The 12,940-nt window shown below is 35.4% G+C and overlaps 2 protein-coding genes across 2 annotated transcripts in view; one reads left to right on the top strand and one right to left on the bottom strand.

Moving 5' to 3' along the window:
* The window catches only part of LOC129216378 (ribosomal oxygenase 1-like), a 64,023-nt gene extending 53,051 nt beyond the window's left edge, over positions 1 to 10,972 (bottom strand). The window contains exons 1-4 of the mRNA XM_054850593.1: positions 10,858 to 10,972; positions 5,253 to 5,388; positions 2,288 to 2,447; positions 30 to 129 (exon numbers count right to left, since the gene is read on the bottom strand). Coding sequence (XP_054706568.1) covers positions 30 to 129; positions 2,288 to 2,447; positions 5,253 to 5,388; positions 10,858 to 10,935 — 474 coding nt within the window. The 5' untranslated portion in view covers positions 10,936 to 10,972. The remainder of the gene's footprint in view (positions 1 to 29; positions 130 to 2,287; positions 2,448 to 5,252; positions 5,389 to 10,857) is intronic.
* Positions 10,973 to 11,146: 174 nt separating this feature from the next.
* LOC129217130 (steryl-sulfatase-like) overlaps positions 11,147 to 12,940 on the top strand; it is a 29,002-nt gene continuing 27,208 nt past the window's right edge. The window contains 2 exon segments of the mRNA XM_054851388.1: positions 11,147 to 11,480; positions 11,482 to 11,578. Coding sequence (XP_054707363.1) covers positions 11,328 to 11,480; positions 11,482 to 11,578 — 250 coding nt within the window. The 5' untranslated portion in view covers positions 11,147 to 11,327.

Raw genomic sequence — 12,940 nt, 5'->3', positions numbered from 1 at the left:
AACTAACAGAAAAAAAAGTTAATAGTTACATTTTTTAATATTCTGTCAAAATCTTCACAACTGTAAAGGCAATTCCAATACTTTCCATCATTTCTCGAGATATGTGCATAATTTTTTTCCCAGAAATCACTGCAAAAGCCAGATGCAAAATTGGTACATTAAACCACAAGAATGAGCTATTAATCATCAAGGTTTTATAATAATAACAATAAAAGAATTGTAATTAAAGGTCCACTTAAAGATTTTTAAATCAAACACAACAATGACAGATGAGTAAATTTGAAATTAAAAGGTTGAAGTAATGATAATATTTTTGAACAACTTAGTAGAATAGAAAATGAAAAACTAAAATTGAAATAATTACAAAAAAAAGAACAGAAATAATTAAAAAAAAATGCTTTTACACATTTTGCTGTATACATTTGACAATGCAGTGATTCAAGAAATCTAGTACCATCCAGAATGTGGACAAACTTTCTATTTGAAATCTTTCAGATTCTTTGAAATTTCCAGGTAGATTTTTTTAAAAAGCTTTCAACTTTAGGATGAAAAAATATTAGAAACTAAAATAAAATCATTTAAAATGGTTTAATTCTTAAATCAACTTAAGTATATAATGTTCACATATGTTGTGGTCATTCACGATAAGTCAATTCTTCTTTTGATTAATTTAATGTTGAAATATAGCTGAACTAACATGGCAAGATATATTTTAATGCATCAAAATGGTTAGAATACAGCTAGCATCCCATTCAGCAGAACTGGTCAGGGAGACATCCCATAATGGTCACATGTTTGACGTCTGGAGGGTGCCTCAATATGATGTCCACAGGATGCCTCTAATTTTATTTTTAGTAAAATTCAGAGCAGAAAATGAGCCAAAAGATGATAAAATTGTTGAAAATAAATGAAAAACATAAATTTTACTTCAAAAAAGTTTTATTATTAATTAAATCCTTGTTTTTCCAGTTGGTCTGATAGTGTCAGTTTAGTCGGTCCCTGGGACGACATAACAGGGACCATTTGAGGACCCTTTTACTCAAGTTCTCTACACTGGTCTCTGGGTCGTCCTGGCGGCGGACTTCATGCCGTCTGGGCAACGCCGAACCTTTTTACACTTACACTTCACCAAGATATTCCGCGTAAAAATATACTCCGTGGCAAGAAATAAATAAATGAATTATTGATAGGTTTAAAATCGCGTCTTTTTGTTTCGAAACGCATTGTAACGAAGAACCATGAATAAAATATAAATATTAAATCACGTTTTTTATATTAAATCATGAGCAGGGAAATAAGTGCTTAACAACACCTTTTCAGAAAAGTTTACAACACCGCTGCTAATTAGCTATGATAAAACAAACAAACAAAATTATTTAAAACAAAATTTATTTTTAACTGTTAATTTCTTTCCATGAAACAAACAGCAAGCATTATATTTATTCGGAAGTAGTAATTATTTATTGCTTGCAGGAGCACCATAAGAGTGCCGATTTCTTTTTCTTTGCAAAATTAGCAGATTTTGTATAAGCTGATCCCTTCAATTTGACTTTAAAAAAGGTACCAAAAATTATCGGTTTAATATGCGTTATTTTGCTTTCAGATTTGCTCTTTCAATAAACAATTTGTGAAAGATCCGTTCTTGTTTATCAGAATTTTGTGAAGGGTCCGTTTTGGTTGATCGGGATTTTGTGAACGGTCCATTTTGGTTGATCGGATTTTTGTGAAAGGTCTGTTAATGGACCCAAATATCCTCTGGCCAGAACCCTGGATTACTTTATTTTCTTATAGCTAAATAAAGGCCCATTCTTATGGCTAAATATGTCCTGTTGGCAACAATCCAGCTTATGTTTGAGCATACATGTTATTAAATAAAATCAGATCGTTGTTGGCGCGGAGAATGAAATAAAAGTTCTTTCCTTCATGCAATTAAGAGTTAAATGTACATATAAATAAAAAAAAAAAACTTCATTGATACATCACATACCTTACCAGTTTATTATCGTCAATTTTTTTTAAACTTCTTTCTCCTTGTTGTCAGCAATTTAGTGTACATCCTATCTTGATTAAATATAAAATAGATTGTTACCTTTCTTTGGGAAGAATGAATAAAAGCCCATTTTTGTGATAGAGTACTCAAGAATTAAATGAAAGTAAATTACATGGCTTAAGTGTATGGCTCATTAATGATCTTTAAAAAGATACTTCAAAGTTTCATTAAAGCTACATTAAAATCTAAAAAAAGGGAAGAAAGAAAAGCATGGAAGCATAAATAAAATTTCCTCACTCAAAAAATTTCTCTGGTGACATTGGAAAAATCATCCATTTGAAACTTTTTTCAGCTACAAAATTGCCACATGGAACAACATTTTTATTTAATGCAAGTCCAGGATGTTTTTGACTACTGCTAGCTGCTTCTTGTAATTCAGGAAGAAAATCTTGATGGTCTGTAAAAACAATAAATTTTATTTTATCATTTTTATGCAGGACAATTCAAAAAGAGTGGCAAGATTTCAAACCTTATATTTCTTAGAGAAGAGGACAAAAGATTTAAAAATATATATATCATCCAAAATATGTAGATAATTTATAATTAACCACTGAGAACTGATCTTTTTTTAAAATTAGATTGATTGATAAAAGTATTTGCAACTAACTGCTTTAGTTATTAAAAATTTAAACAGAACTACTTTGAAAACTGATTTAATAAGTTTCAATATCCGCAACTATTTTTACAACACATTAATTTAAAGCATAGTTACCAACCTTTGAAGAAAAAAAACAGGAGATTCCACATAGGTGATTCACCAGCAACATATTTCACAACAAAATTATTTAATTATGCTTTCAAATAACATGAGTACTAAATTTAAAGTGAAATAGGGATTTTTTGCAGATGTAAGCTAGTTGGTAGCAGCAAGAAAAATAAAAAATACTGCAAAAAGGAAAAACTGAATAATGAGTGAACTTGCTTAAAGTTTCGTACATTCTATGTCTCTACCAAAAAAAGTAGCTACAAAAATTTAATTACTAATATCCAAAAAAAAAAAAAAAAAAAATTCAATATTTTATGAAAATAAAACATAAAATAAGCAGGTATAGGGTAGCACATGTTAAAATAATTTCAAACTTTCAAAATAATTGAAATATTTTTAAGATACAAAGAGATTGAAATCTGCTGCAATTTTCAGCAAAGCACGTGTTTCGTTGAACATGCAATATGGAAAGCTTCAAAAAATAAATTTTTAATAAGTTAGTTATTGGAGAAATCCTTTTACCCAGACATTGGTGGATGACTAGAAAAGGGTGCCATTTATTGAGAAGAAAGTGAAATTTTCTAATGATTGACTGAAAAAACTACAAAAACTGGAGAAAATGGTAAAAACCGGGAAAACGGGAGATGGAAGCAAAAAACAGGAGTCTCTCATTAAAAACAGTAGAGCTGGCAAGTATGTGAAAATTGAAAAATTAATTTTAAATTAATCTTATGATTTTCATTAATTTTATTGATGTGATGTATAGGTAAATAATAGTTAAATAATTTTTTAGCACCAAGAAGCCTTATATATTTATGAAAATTATCAGGAACCACTCTAACAACAATGTCAGTTTTAGAGGTTTTCCAGTTTTTTGCCAAAACAGGTTTGTGAAGTCAAAAACCCAACCCTGATTTACCGTATTTTCGGGAATAAGCGCCGCGGCGCATACAAGAAAAAAAGTAAAAAAATTAGCGGTGCGGCGCATATAACGGGTGCGGCGGATACAGTGGGGTTTTTTTTCAAGTTTTAAAAAAAAAGTTGAAAATGCTGCTAACAGATGGCACCACATCGTTTGCTTTCCTTTCACGAAATCCTTCGCCCTTGGGCGACAAGTAAAGCAAAGAGGGGGGAGGGAAGGTGAGTCAGCGATCACACGTGTTTCACTGAGGAGAGAAATGCTGATCCACGTGCGTGAGCAAGCCTTAACACGTCGGAGCGAAGGGACAGGAAATCCTTCGACCTTGGGCGACAAGCAAAGCAATGAGGGGGGAGGGAAGGTGAGTCAACGATTACACGTGTTTTACTGAGGAGAGAAATGCTGATCCACGTGCGCGAGCAAGCCTTATCACGTCGGAGCGAAGGGACAGGAAATCCTTCGACCTCGGGCGACAAGTAAAGAAGGGAGGGGGAAGGGAAGGTGAGTCAGCGATTACACGTGTTTCACTCAGGAGAAAAACGCTGATACACGTGGGCAAGTAAGCCTTATCGCGTCGGAGAGAAGGGGTCTGGGAGAGGAGGGAGCAAAAGTACTAGTAAGAGAGAGGGATGGATTTCCAATTTATAAAGGGAATTTACCACCTCCCTCACAAAAATGGGTTACTTGGTCAAGCAACCTAATGGGAAACTTGTCTCCTAGCTCTAATTTTATTATTCACTCAGATCATCGTGTTGCTTCTTTTGCTGTCGTTCGTACGTTCTTGGCTTATCTTTTTTTACGGAATTTTTTCAGAGTTGCTTTGAAATTGCTCCTAAGCAATTCAAAAGTTATACTGCAGCCTTTAAATTTAAGGTAGTAAAGGCAGAAGCAATTGTAAATCGTTTTGCTGCTAGAGAGTTTGGCATTGACGAGAGATGCGTTTGCCGTCGGAAATCGGATAAATTAACCATGAAAGTGATAGCCAATCGAGGGATGCCGAAGGTAAAAAGTACAAAATGGGGATTTTTAAAAATATTTCACTATCGTTAATTAAAAATACTAACGAGAAATAAAATAAATATTTTTTATTTACATTTAATCCAGCTTTCTTTACTACTGATTGCGCTTTTAAGTCGTTTAATGCCGAGTGCGAGCTTATGGAAGGTGCCGCGCTTACACCTGGTGCGGCGCATACATTAAAAAACTTTTTTCTTTGAGAATATATTACGATGCGGCGTTTACACCGGGTGCGGCGCTTATTCCCGAAAATACGGTAATTAAATTCAATTATATACAAATTACAAGTACCTATGCACTCTAATGACAAGGTGCGCTAAACATTGGTCCATGAAAGAGGTCCACTGACTATAAAGTTTGACTGTCAGCAGACTTAAACAAAGAAATGAAGAATTTATATGGATTATATCTTTTTTTTTAAGAAGGAGCTTTTACTGCACAGACGTAACTGCATGTCATTTTTGTTTAATATCTGAATCAGAAATATTAAATACAATAGCTTTCATGCAAACATTTCACTTTTTCAAAACTTTATCAATAAAAGGCAAGGCATAACTTACCGATTTCTTCAGTAGAAGGTTCAACATTGATTTCTTCAGTATCTCTTACATCAGAAACTTCAACATTTTTTTCTAATTTCATTCTTTTGGGTTGTGTCTCCACACTTTCTGGAGTTTCAGAAGTAAGCTTCTTCCTCTAAAATAAATAAATAATATGGGTATTTTCAAGGCATATTGATGCTAATATTAAGATTGTACTAAATTATTGCTAAAAACCTTCAGTAGAAGGGTAAAATATTCTAACCTATACGTAACAAGCAATTATCTTTAATTCAGCTTCTAAACAAGTTATTCAGAGGTGCCCACCAAAGGGGGTCATAGGCAGACTGCATCATTGAAATTATTAAAGGGGTGTTTTGAAGTGTATTTTTTTTCTTTTTTGGAGTGGGGGATCCTTTATGGTATTTGGGGGAGGGGGAGAGATAAAGTCTAGCGCTAGTGGGGAGGGGATTGGTAACCCCCCCCCCCAAAAAAAATCTTCATTTAATCAATTTTTCTTGAGTTTTTGTTATTTTTTTCAAAATTTCCTGATCAAAAAATGTCCTTGACTTTTCCCTGTATATATGTGGGCATGAATTTGTTACATATTGAGTAGGTATGTGTATTCCTTGATCCCTCCTGCAATATTGTCAGTGGAGGATCTTTGATTTCGGGCTTCGAGCTGAGACAAATCTTTAAATTGTCACTCCCCCCCCCTCTCCCTTTAAGTTATTATATTAAAAAAAGAAGAAAAACCACAGAAATAGAGTGAATTTGCTGCTATTCAGGTCAAGGGTCTTAGCGGGTTCCCCTTAGATCCCGTACTGAATTTTATGAAAAGAGGGGCCTGCTCCAAAACAAGAATAGTCGATTTTTTCAACAAATTTTTGTATGCAGGTTCATTAGCCCAATAGCACAATTGGCCAATTCTCACTTCTGTTAAACTTTTTCTTTTCAATTTTTTGTAGCTTTATTACACTTTTTAAATATGCTTTGAAAACTTTTGTCATCTTAGCATTCAATTTTTTTTTTTATTTTCAAGCTTTAACTGGCTTTTAAAAGTAGCAGGAGATAAATAGATTTGTTTGTAGCGATTGAAAACTATGTTTTGGAGTGAAAGAGGGAATTTGGCGAGTCAAAATTTTCAAATTTCTGGTCTGAGCCGAAAAAAAAACAAAAAGCTATTGCTGCTGATTAAATTTGCTCCGAAGAACAAAACAAAGGGAGCAGAAAGCACAATCAAAAATTGAAGCATGAAGGCTTTGAATTCAAATACAAATACAAAAGTTTTGACCAGCAACAGGCTCTGGGCCCAGCTAGACTGGTCCTAGTCAATTTACAATCCCCAGTGAAGATCAATGGCCCTCTTAAAACTATCTACTCCCTTGCTCATTACTACCTCTTCCGGTAAACTGTTCCAAGGTTCCACTACCCTGCTATAATAATAATTTTTCCTAATATCCATGTTAGCCTGAGATTTAAATAGCTTAAAACAATGGCCCCTTGTCCTGTTTTCAGTGCTAAACTTCAGCCCCGTAACATCTGTCATTTTAATAAATTTAAACAACAGAATCATGTCCCCTCGGTTTCTTCTTTGCTCAAGACTGTACATTTTTAACCTTCTAAGCCTGGAATCATAGTCTAAGTGAGAAAGTCCATTTATTAGCCTTGTAGCTCGCCTTTGAACCCTTTTCAATACATTAATATCTTTCTTAAGATAAGGAGACCAAAACTGAACAGCATACTCCAAATGAGGTCTTACCAAACTTCTATATAAGGGCTGAAGAACTTTAGATTTATTTGAAATAGATCTATTGATAAACTCAAGCATCTTATTGGCCTTGTTACTAGCAATGCTGCACTGTTGGCTAAACTTTAAATCCTGACTTATTAAGACCCCCAAATCAGTAACTTTGTCTGCCTGACTAATGACTGAACCTTACAAATAATAACTTGTACACTTATTTCCATGCCCTAAATGTAGCACTTGACATTTCCCAACATTAACAGCCATACCCCATTTATCAGCCCACTCCGTAATATGATCTAGATCCTCTTGCAGCTGTTTTGCTTGTTCTTCATTATCTACAGTCCCCATAACTTTGACATCATCAGCAAAACAATTCATGTTCCCAGAAATATTTTTGCGAATATCGTTCATAAAAACAATGAACAAAACAGGCCCTAACACTGATCCTTGAGGAACCCCACTTAAAACCTCACTCCAATTAGAGTAATTTCCCCTTACAACTACCCTTTGTTTCCTTCCGGTCAGCCAGTTTTTTACCCAAATGAAAGTTTTTCCTCCTATTCCTATATCAGCTAATTTGCTAAGTAGAGCAACATGCGGTACCTTATCGAAAGCTTTTTGAAAATCAATGTAAACAACATCTACAGGCTTCTTACTGTCCAAAGCCACACTTTGTCACAGAAATTTAATAAATTAGTTGCACAAGATTTGCCTTTCCTGAAACCGTACTGAAAACTAGTCAATAGATTATTAGTCCCTAGAAAATTTATTATCTTAATTTTTATCAATGTTTCAAAAATTTTGCAAACTGCCGAAGTTAGACTCACAGGTCTATAATTTCTCACACTCCCTTTAGACCCTCTTTTGAAGAGCCGTGTAATGTTAGCCTGCTTCCAGTCCTCTGGCACTGTCCCCGAGTAATAAGAAGCATTGAAAATATTTACGATTACATCTGCTAATTGTTCCGCACATTCAACTAAAATTTTTGGATAAATATTATCAGGTCCCGGAGACTTAGTCTCTTTAATTTTTTTCAAATGAAGTAAAACGTCATCCCTGGAAAATACAAAGTCCTCAAGCTGTACTATAGCTTGTGTCTTGTTGGTGTCAACTGTTGAGATACAGTTATCGTTAAAAACACTCAAAAAAAGTTATTAAGAACTTTAGCAATATCACTATAGTCCTGAATTAAAATTCCGCGCTCATCAACCAGTGGCCCAATATGACTATTTCAAACTTTCCCCGAATTAGCGTATGCAAAAAACCTCTTAGGATTCCCGTTTATGTTATCTGCCAGTCTTTGCTCCAACTCTCTTTTCTGAATCCGTACCAAATACTTAAATTTACGCCTTGCCTTACAATATTGGAGCCTATCTGCACTGTGACCAGTTTCTCTAAACCTATGAAAAGCAGCTTGCTTGTAATTTAGAGTGTCTTTAGTTTCCCTGGAGAACCACATTGGCCAAATTTTAGTGTTGACACCTTTTCTCCTAAAAGAAACATGATCCCCAACCGTTTTCGCTAGCTTTTCCTTAAACTCTGCCCACTGAAGATTCACATCGCTATTGTCCAATCCAGAAGAAAAAACTGCTTTCAAACTCTGCCTAAGTGCCACAAAATCAGTATTTCTGAAATTGGGCACAAACCTAAAATTCTCTACTTTGTGCGTATCAAATTTAATCCCAAACCTAATACTATTGTGGTCACTGTCTCCAATGTGTTCCCCTACACATAACCCCTGAACAGAACCTTCCATATCACAGAAAACTAGATCCAAAATGACGTCCTGTCGAGTACCCTGAGTTACAATTTGATCTAAAAAACAGTCACCAATTACTTTCGAAAATTCCTCTTCTCTGCTATTACTATGGTAAAAATTATTTTAATCAATTCCTGGAAAATTAAAATCTCCCATTATAATGACTGATCTCTTGCTTGAAACTTGCTTGTCACTAATAATACTAAACATCTGTTTATCTTGACCCTGGCTTAAGTTGGGTGGCCTATAAATGTTCCCTAAACGTAGTTTATTTCCTTTATTGCTCATCAACTCCAGCCAAATCATATCAATCTCATTAGGTTTATCATTAATTACCAATTCATTGCAAGTTAAAGTGTCTCTGACATAAAATGAAACCCCGCCACCTTTTTTACCTACTCTATCTTGTCTAAACAAATTATACCCAACAATAGATAATAAATCATCATCTTTTGGTAGCCCATGTCTCGGTAACTCCAATAATATCCAACCTCTCATCTATAATTATGCTTTTCAATTCTTCCGTCTTATTCCTAATACTACGAGCATTTGTATAAAAAATCTTACTTTTATTTAATGCTACACGATTATTTGAATCCCAGCTGTTAAAATCTTTCCTCTTATTAGTCACCCTATTTCCGTTTCTACTAAAATCCAAATAGTTAATACCCTTTTGAATTCTGCTCCTTAAACCATGCCCCCCATTCCAACTTAGTTTTTTGATTCTGAAGCCTCTAAAACCAAACCACTAACCATTTTGACCCCTGTAGAGCACAGATGCAGGCCATCCCTAGCAATCCAATCACGTTTACATTTACTCCACACATCAATAAACCTGATACTATGCTTAACGCAAATTTCCTTGAGTACCAGGTTCATACACCTAGCTCGTTGGTTTAACCAACTCCTATGCACTCTATACCTGGGAAGCAAACCAACCACTTGGACATTTGCCGAACAATTGGTTGCTTTGTCCAACAGGGAATCCCATTCCTTTGTAAACTCATCGTTGTTACTATGGCCTACATCGTTAGTTCCCACCCACAAAGTAACTACATCCTCTTTATTAAATACCCCCTTCTTTTCAGCAACCCTATTTACATCTCTCACCCGAGCCCCTGACAAACAACATCTAGCCACCTTACATCTAACTCTGCCTATTGAGTTTCCCACCTCATGCACCATTGAATCTCCCAAAATTATACCCTAGTTTCCCAGTCTGTCACCTCAGCAATAGCTTTCTCCTTTACTTCTGGAATATTCCCACTATCTAACACACAGCTATTTCCCACCTCCTTTTTACTAACTTCCCCCTTTCCCTCTGGAGTGTTTACCCTATCTACACTCCTACAGCCTTATGCTAACTCACCCTCCAAAGTAAGCATCCTAACTCTGATTTCTGAGAGTTCAACACAGTTAGTGCAAATGTAACGAGGTACAGGGAGATATACCGTATCTCACGGTGAGCAAGACCCACACATTAAGGGGTAAACTCCCAGCTGGGCTGACGCCCAGCACGGGGACCTTCCCCGGCGCAATAAGTACCAAGCGCATCCGTAGCATGATACGACTATCGACCGCCGCACTCAGCCGTGCGGGGGGTCCGCGTAGCGGGCCCCCCAGGCGGTGGAACCTAAGGCCTACGGCTAAGAGGTGGGGTGCGTGCGGAGAAAAGTTAGTGCAAATGAAATCCTTCTCAGACTCATCCTTCCCCTTAAACAAGCAGAACATCTGACATAGGTCACAAGAAATCCACTTGTCCCCTTTACCACTTTTAACCTCCTTCATTATGCATATAACCCCCATTCTAGCTCAAAATGATACACTTAAAAGTCAATACAAAAATGCAAAATTGAAGAAAATTGAAGAATTCGGTTCCCAGCCCCCACGAAGTAAAGATTGAATATGAAATCCCTGTCTTTTTCGGAAATTTCAATGATTTGTGATACTACTAGGCCATTCTAAGCAATTAATTTTTCTTTTCCCGAAAAATTTCAGGCTTTCCCAATTACAATACAGCGCACTGTCATAGTGCTTTCAAGAAGATTTGCCGCATCTGAAGACAAAGACTTTTCTTTGGGGTTCAATGTGTTAAAGATATAATATAAAGTACAAACTTGACTGTAAACAGCAAATGCAGACATAGAAGCAAGATCGTTGTCTTTTGGTTTCATTTTGTCGTTTTCTTGCAGCATGCGTTCAAAATTCCAAAAAACTTGCAGCGCGTGGACAGAAATTATAAACAAATAAATAATTCACTTCTTTTCTTTTGTGACAACAACCAAAAAAAAAACTGAGGTTTAAAAGAAGAGGAGAAGCCTAGCACAAATGTGTCTTTACTTAGCGATCGCATAACATGTAACTATAGTGTAATGTAAATAACAAAAAAGAAAAAAATCCAAGAATCATCCCAAGAGAGAGATAACTTCAAAACCTCATCCATGTATTTTATCTACATGTAATCCACAGTTAGAAAAATAATTTGAACTTTAATGCCAACAAACATGTGACGAAATTTCTCAGTCAATTTCAGTAATAGCTTTCAAATCTTCATTTTACATACTTTTAAGGCACATTTTCAGTTGCAATGTTGACGTTAATTATTTTACTTTTTTCTACACTTTCTGTTTCAGAATCTAAACCTAATTTCGTTATATTTTTGGCAGACGATTTGGGTTATGGTGATATAGGTTGTTTTGGTAATAGTACTTTACGAACACCTAATATTGATAGTCTTGCCAAAAAATGGTGTTAAGCTCAATCATCACTTAGCAGCTGCTGCTGTATGCACCCCAAGCAGAGCTGCATTGTTGACTGGACGCTACCCCGTTAGAGCAGGTTAGTTAGTTAAGTTTGGCAATTGTTTATCTATATAATAATTCTGCAAGCATTTAATTGCTTTAGCCCAATAAAACATGTTTCTGTTCCTTAAGTTAAACTTGGTTAACACTAATCTTTTTGGACAACCCTTTCTTTTCTGAGGTGAGGCAGCATAATATGATTGTGAATATCTAGTTTACAAATGTGAAAATTTCAGATTGGTGTCCAATTTTAAGGAATGGCTGATTTTAAAGGGAGGTTTTTTTTCTTTGAGTGTGGGAAAAATGATGATATTGATCTTCATTGAGATTAGCAACAGTGAGTGGATTCAAAAAAAGACAAATTCAAGAAAAGCTTTAAAAAAAAAAAAAGAAACTATGTTCCTTTCAAGAAATTCAAAAGTGTTTGAAAAAAATCTGACCAATGTGGTTCTTTAGGGAGATAAAAGATGCGCTTTTGTCAGTTTAAAGAGACTGGCAGTCATGTTGATAGGATCTTATTTTGTAAGGCTCGGTGCAATTTCAAGTTTTTAGTAAGGACCAAGAAAAGATAAAAAGAATATTGGCTAGGCAGATAACATTGAAAGATAGTAGTGTTTTGACTATGCTAATTCTGGGAAAGATCGTGTCAGTCAAATATGCCCACTGGCAGACCGAGAGAAAGGTATCATAAAACAAAAGGATGTGGATATTGCTGGCTTTCTTTTGTTGTGTTTTTTAACTGACACTATATTTCATCAGTTGATATGAGTCAGCTAATTTACAGCTTGAGAATTTTGTGTTTTCTAGGGAGGATACAATATCTAAGGCTCCATGACCTCATAATATTGATTTCAAATTCCTATTTGAGTGTACAAACGAATAAGTAGACATAATTTAAAAAAAAATTTCAATGCTTTTTATAGCTCAGGGACAGTCCAAGAATGAATGGAAGCTGGAAAAAACATCATGCCAGTCTTTAAGAAAGGATCAAAAGAGAAGACAGTTAGTTTACTATTAACATGTGAATGTAGAATTTTTGAAACTCTGTTAAAACTAAAGGTTAAAACTTTCTGGAAAATAAAGGCTTGCCTGTCTGTTTTGCAGCAGTGGCATCCTAGGGCAGACTCCCCCCCCCCCCCCCCCCCCCCCGCACCATATATTTAGCAGGAAAAAATTATTTATATAGAAAAAATCGCATAACCTTTTTCCTTAGAAAGAGATTTTCATCTGAACAATGTGTTAGAAAGTTGCCTTCCTACCCAAAAAGTTTGGGGTCAAAATGTCGCCACCGAAATGTCGCGGGACAAAATGTTGCGGCCAAAATGTCGCCGGTTCAAAATGTCGCCGGGCCAAAATGTCGCCGATCCAAAATGTCGCCAGCCCAAAATGTCGGCGGTCC

This window comes from Uloborus diversus, chromosome 2 (assembly GCF_026930045.1).
Source record: "Uloborus diversus isolate 005 chromosome 2, Udiv.v.3.1, whole genome shotgun sequence".
NCBI lineage: Eukaryota > Metazoa > Arthropoda > Arachnida > Araneae > Uloboridae > Uloborus > Uloborus diversus.
This window is presented reverse-complemented; position numbering and strand designations above follow the sequence as displayed.